The sequence below is a fragment of the Diospyros lotus genome, chromosome 6 (genome assembly GCF_014633365.1).
Source record: "Diospyros lotus cultivar Yz01 chromosome 6, ASM1463336v1, whole genome shotgun sequence".
Lineage (NCBI taxonomy): Eukaryota > Viridiplantae > Streptophyta > Magnoliopsida > Ericales > Ebenaceae > Diospyros > Diospyros lotus.
This window is the reverse complement of record NC_068343.1, coordinates 17,399,890-17,406,484: the sequence shown is the minus strand read 5'-3', so window position 1 is coordinate 17,406,484 and position 6,595 is coordinate 17,399,890. Positions and strand designations below refer to the sequence as shown.

At 36.8% G+C, this 6,595-nt stretch overlaps 1 protein-coding gene across 3 annotated transcripts; it reads left to right on the top strand.

Annotated features, from left to right (window-relative positions):
• Positions 1–2,166: 2,166 nt before the first annotated feature.
• Positions 2,167–6,054, top strand: LOC127803230 (F-box protein At5g07610-like). Of its 3 annotated transcripts, XR_008023471.1 has the most exons (3): positions 2,167–3,378; positions 5,024–5,284; positions 5,362–6,054. XR_008023471.1 is itself a non-coding variant. In XM_052339314.1 (2 exons), the coding sequence occupies exons 1-2, from the start codon at positions 2,301–2,303 to the stop codon at positions 5,056–5,058; spliced, it is 1,113 nt and encodes a 370-aa protein (XP_052195274.1). In that variant the 5' UTR covers positions 2,167–2,300; the 3' UTR covers positions 5,059–6,052. The 3 variants fall into 3 exon arrangements, 2 of the variants coding, with proteins under 2 accessions (XP_052195274.1, XP_052195273.1); XM_052339314.1 differs by having other exon boundaries at positions 5,024–6,052; XM_052339313.1 differs by lacking the exons at positions 5,024–5,284; positions 5,362–6,054 and having other exon boundaries at positions 2,169–4,779.
• The last annotated feature ends 541 nt before the right edge of the window (positions 6,055–6,595 follow it).

Genomic DNA, 6,595 nt, shown 5'->3' with positions numbered 1-6,595 from the left:
TTCCCTTATTTTGCTTATTTTAACAAACGCTACCTTAACAAATACTTAATAGTAAAATGAAGAAAAATTAAGAAGAGAAAACAAGATCACCATCCGATTATTAATAGAACTTTAGGTTTGGTGTGTATTTTTTATTAAAACTTATTTATGAGAAAAAAATGCTTTAATTTTTTTTCTTTTATCATTTTCTCTCTTTTTTTGGCTTAGTAATTGAATTTCTTTTAAGATTAATTATTGAAACAAGCACTAAATTAATGGTTTGAGCTGTTTGTAAGGAAACTTCACGTGATTTAAAAATGGTGATAAAAATTATTGTAATTTAAATTTTGTCCTCAGACACATTTTCTATTGTTGGTATTGTTAATTAAATTATAACTAATTTAAAATAAATTAACTAAATACTAATCAAATTTAATTTAACTAAAAGCTAAAATATAAAAACTAAGAACCAACCCTAATCTTTAATTAGAACCCATCTCGGCTAGCTAGTAGAGAACCCATTTGGATGATGGGTGATGGCGATGTTATGATAGGTTGACGGTGGTAACAAAATTATGGGGCCAAAAAAAATCTCCTCTCACTTGTTCACAACTATGGCATTGCCTCTTATGTTAAAAGTATGGAGAAGCCTTCTTTTTTAAAAAAAATCTCCTCTCACTTGTTGACAACTATGGCATTGCCTCTTATGTTAAAGTATGAAGCCTTCTTTTTTATCAACTCGCCGCTACCATCTTCATCTTCAATCTTCACATCACTAATTTTTCTATGCTTACATTATATTTTCGTCGAGGTGTACACAAAAGTGTACCAATAACAAAAAAATTTCTTATGAAGCGTATAAAAGTGCATGAGGTGCATGTGAGACACAGGGTATTTTGGTCATAATACTCCCTTATATAGCCTAAGATATACAAAAATATTGTACATCTAGTGTGATTCTTTTGCCATTGCCCAAATTTGTTCTTTTTATTTGTTGGCCAATTTGGTCAATTTTACTAAATTGAAATTGTCTTGTCACCATACGCATCTTTTATCTCTTGGTTGAAACTCCATCACGAATCTAGTACTTCATTTTTTTTTTCTCTAATTTTGTTTGGCATATAAATCAGTTGATAAAAAAGATGTGTGTGAGAAAAAAAAAAAAAAAAAGAAAAAGGTGAAAAGTTTATCGACTTGTCAAATTGTCATAATCACATATCATCCATCACCATGTGTTGCAATAGATTTTGAAGAACCTAACGTCTAAATGAAATGCCAACTAAAACCCATTGTTGGTACTAGTAATGGTGATGGGTTTTAGTTGAAGATGAAGGATTGTCTCTTAGGTTTTTTAACCCTTTATTTTAGTCAAGTTAAATTTAATTAGTATTTAGTTTATAGTTAGTTTAATTAACAACATGAGTAACAAAAAGGGTGTCTAAGTAAAAACTATAAATCATAAGGGCCTTCAAGACAATTTTTAAATTACAGGATTTGTAAGTGCAATTTACCTAATTTTCATTTTTACCCTTCTAAATAAATCACTCACTAACACTGGTCACTTGTATTGTTAGCTATTTCAAACAAATAAGTGGGTTAAGCAGGTGGGCAAGATGCAATTTTTAGCCACTATTAGGAACCACCCTTCAGCCATAAAAGCTTTTAGCCACTATCAGGAACCACTACTCCATTTGCACCCAAAAACTATTAATTAAAGACGCTTGTAGGTAGTATGTTCTTTTATAGGCTTCAGTAGTAATATGTTTAATCTACATTTTTTTATTAAACTCAATTAATAACAACAAAAAAATCACACAAAATTTAAAATTACACGTCTAAAACTCACAAAATTCGAAGACAAACGCCAAACACCAAACACCAAACAGCAGAACACGATTTGAGGGATTAAGAATGTCCTCCAGTCCAGTCTTTTTGTGTTCAAACTTGAAAGAGTCTGGAGGGGCAAGACGCCCTTAGTGTAGTAACTAGTTGACTAGGTCAGCTAATGCCATCAAATTAAAATGGGTGTCGTCAGCGTGGAGGGTAGAATTCCATTCCAACAATTGGAAATCATTACCCAAACTCATATTACAGGTCCACGATGACTCGTCTTCGTTCTTATCATTTAATTCTTGAATCAAAACTGTAAGTGGAACCGGCCGAAATAAATAATTTATCCCACTAAACAAATCACAAACTCAAGTTCAGGAAACCATGTTCCCTATCTATCTATCTATCTATCTATATATATCTATGTGCATACTACCACCACCATTCAGAGACACTACTATTGTGAGTTCTTCATCAGTTAATGCTCAGCAATGTCGGACACCGCCGTCTCTTCGTCCGCCGACACAGTGGCCTCTAACGATGATCTTCTGGCCGAGATCCTTGTCCGCACGCCTTTGAAGTCTCTGATGAGATTCAAATGCGTGTCCAAACACTGGTCTTCTCTCATCGCCGCTCGCCACTTCGGCCTCCTCCACACTCTCCGCCGCCCCAACTCCAAGCCCTCCGGCCTTCTCCTACGCCACAAGCCTTCCCTTTACACTGCCGCCACGGCAGCGGACTCCGACTTCGAGCTGGTTCCCCTGAATTCCGGCCTCTCCAGGGCTCCCCCGTTCACGTCTTTCAGTTTCATCGGCGACGACCCTTCCGGCTCCGGCGCCAAGATTCTACAGTCTTGCAATGGCTTGTTGCTTTGCGGCAGCTTCCCGTATACTATCGGAACCAGACGCATATATTACATAGTGAACCCCACCACCAAGCGATACATAGAACTCGACCCGCCACTCGAAGATGGCGGGTCCACAGCTTTTTTGGGTGTTAATTTGGCTTTCGATCCTTCAAAATCGCCTCATTACAAAGTGGTTTGCGTGCAAATCACGTTACGATCATTGTATAATTACCGGATTTGGATCTACTCGTCAAAGACCCGGTCTTGGAAAATCTCCATGGAGAGCTTCACCGCTCCGTTTGATATGGTTTTCACGGAAGGCGTCTTCTGGGACGGAGCCATTCACTGGATCAATCCCTGCGGGGCTTCTCTGTGTTTCGACGCCGATGCAGAATGCTTCAGGAAAATGCCAGAAATTCCGTTACCTCAGAACGCTCTGGAGAAGAGAAGGTGCAGGTTTTTCGGCGAGTCTAATGGCCATTTGAATCTCATTGAATTTGAAGGCCGCCAAACCAGAGAGTTCCATGTTTTAGAGATGAAAAGTGATTATTCTCAATGGTTTGTCAAGTATTCTGTCAATCTCGAACGCCTGGTGGCTGAATTCCCCGAGATTGCGCAAAATTACTTGGAGCTTGGTGATTCGAATAATTATGATTTCACCATACTTGGAGTTCATCACGGAAAGAATGAAGATGGATCTTTGCTAGTGCTGAGAATACCCGGTAAGATCGTATCTTACAACTTCAAGAACAGTTCTTCGGAGGAGCTCCTGAATTTCGCTCCCGAGAACACTGACAAGAGGCTTATGCCGCAAGGCGAATGTTTTGACGTTTACCAATACGTTGAGACCCTCGCTCCTGTTTGATCATTCAGTTTCTTGTTAATCATCAAGTTAACTAGTTTAATTATCCATATACCTTCTAGCTGTTTGATGATACTTAATTTTGTCCTTAATCTTCTTGTTAAATGGGTTTAGTTTGATGAATATCTATATGACTTACTTATTATCCTTCACCGTGCCAGTTAATTGATCATTGAGAAGAGGCGTATTTATGCTATATATAATGCTTTTTTTGTCAATGCATTCTTTAAATTAATCTCAGGATAAGGAATCATGATTTTGCGTTACTAACTGTTGTTCAACAGTTGGTGAATAACTTCAAAAATAATATAGGTTGCCTCCCAGTGCAAGTTATCGAAACAAACAATCAAGGCACTTGCAAATGTTAAAGGATTCTGTTTTCTATGTTATTCTTTCATTGTTAACCGAAGAGGCACAAGAAGGAACCGTCTTTGATGTCAAATGCAAATGACCTTGATTAGCTAAATAACAAATGCTTGCCTAATTCATGCGATTGATGAGGGTTACCTAGATTTCTGCTTCAATTTCATGCCAATTACAATCCTTAATTTGATTTTTACCCCTTTTGGGTTCCTCAATTTAAGGCTATATATATTCTTTTGAGGGGGGTGGGAAAAGAAATAGTTTATAAAAAGAGTGAAATGAAAGGGGGAGGAAGAGGGGTTCCATAAGAGAATTCCCCTTCCTTTATTTGACAATTAAATTAAAAATAAAATAATATAATATTTTAATTAAAACTACAAGTATTCTTTAGCTTATCCCCGATTTGAAATACGAGACTTTGGAGGAAAATGAACCGTGTTTGGTTAACAATGAGACCAGTCTTTGTCAAATAGAAAACAATTGTTTGATTCGTATCTCTATCGTGAATTGATTATTCCAATATGAGCCCGATTGGGGTGTACCCATTATTCCACACCTAATGGTCCCTCCTATTAAAATGCAGATTTGGATGACATTCGACCACCTACCTATACATAGTTACGAAGTTAAAACTCTAGCTAGGCAGCCCACAGGTTCAAAATTTACGCACTAAATCATATTTTTTATTAAGATACTCCAACCATAAGCTACGACGTTCACGTGGTAAGAAAGTCATATTGTCATCGTAATTGTGGATTCTCTTATTGATCGAACTGGAATTAATCGTCTGACTATCCTCCATTTTGCCTTACCCCTTTTTTTTATAGCTTTTAAATAATTTAATTTTTAACTTAAAAATTAGATAACATTTAAGTTGATAATGTGTTTGGATAAATATGCTTTTCAACTATAAGTTAATAATTATGTATTTAGTTTAAAAGAATTGATAAGTTATTAAAATTTGATAAAAAGACTGAAATAAACATAGTGTTGAATAATGTAAAATTTTACTATTAAAGGTTAATAAATTATACATAATTATTAGCAATATATTAACAACAATATATATTATTTTGTGTTATATGTATATATATATGTTTATTATTGTTTTATATAATATATATTCATACATACATACACAGGTAGCGGGGAGGGGAAGCATGGACGGAGGAGATGAGGGTGGGGATGGTGACGGGCAGCGATCGATTGGACGACGGATAACCGATGACGAAAGAGTAGTTGAAGCAGATCAAGGGCTACCGACAGAAGAGACGATGGGGCAGTGGCTGATGTTGCCGAGGGTGATGACCAACGGTGGCGACCGAAAGAGCTGGGGCGACAGGCAACGAGAGACAAAGGTTGAAAAAGAAAGGCATGGCTGGAAATTAGCAAAAAGGATAAGGGTAAAATGGTGAATTCTTCGGTTAATGCAGCTATTAGGTTGTGTTTTCGAATAAGGCAGTGACGATGTTTTGGGCAGGTATAATCTTCATAAGCTTCAGCCCGTGATTAAAGTATAACCCATATCATCACTTACCAGTAGCCCAATTAGAACTCGGGCCATAAGTCCATTTATCATCTGTTTGGAGGAGAAACGGGTCTAAGCCCATTTGCTTAAGAGATGAGAAGCCTAGCCCATTATTTATGCAATTGTGTAAGCTCATTTGCTTTGTGCAAGCCTATTTGTTGTAATGACCCATTTCTCTTGTGCAAGTCCATTTGTTGGATGCTATAAGTTGCCCTCATATATATATATATATAAATTGTTTATGTCTATGGAGACTCAAGACTCTCTCTCTTCCCTGAATTAGCGCTAAAAACACCCTTCCATTTCCTTTTTGTTGTCGATCGGCCTTCCCTCATTTTTGAATTTGTGTGGTATGTTGTTTGCCACTTTGTGCAGTTCTTGTTTCTCCTTATATATATTCAGCTTGGCAAATCCATTGGAGTGTGAAATCGAAATCCTCTCGGATAGCTTTCTTCAACCCATTATCTTTGTAATATCTCTTGTTTCCTTGGTGGACTCTACTTTGTGTAGAGTAGATTTGTTCTTGGCAATAGGGGTTCATTTTTTGGTCGAGAGAAAGAACATTTGGGCAGTTCGAGGCTAGATTTTATTGGGATTTGGTCGCCTTATTCTTGGAGTTGCCTAAGTAGTGATTCGTTGCCTAGATCTGAGTCTTGAATACGTTCATCATGACTACTAGGGAGTATTTTTATATATTGTGTATATTTTTTGATATTTTGTTTTATCAAATATATTACACTAATCTATTGTTTTGTAGATCTTCCGCTCATAGTAACTTATAAATTGCAACGTTTTGCAAAAGTTCTTCCCCTTACAAAACACTGGTGAGGTGCAATCAAATACTTCACCAACTTCTACTCACCCACTTATAAGTTGTTAATAAAGTTTATAAGAGGTCAAACCACTAAGTCAAACACCCTCCATATGATATCCTTGTAATGGCATTAGATCTAACCATCGTGGTCCACATCGTCACATAATTCAATTTCACCGCCTCCACGTTCGCGGAAACAACAGGCAGCCCGCAGGCTTGCTTCATATACCATTCACGCTAGTTGGCCGGCCACTTTCTATATTACAAACTCTTTTAAGTAAAAATATTAAAAGGAACAGTCCAACTAACGAATTTAAAAACTAAAGATTCTCAGGGTTGCAAATGAGAGAATCTTGACAAAAAATTGGGAAG

Coding starts and splice junctions, on each gene's coding strand:
- LOC127803230 (XM_052339313.1), top strand. CDS start 2,301: ATGTCGGACACCGCCGTCTCTTCGTCCGCCGACACAGTGGCCTCTAAC.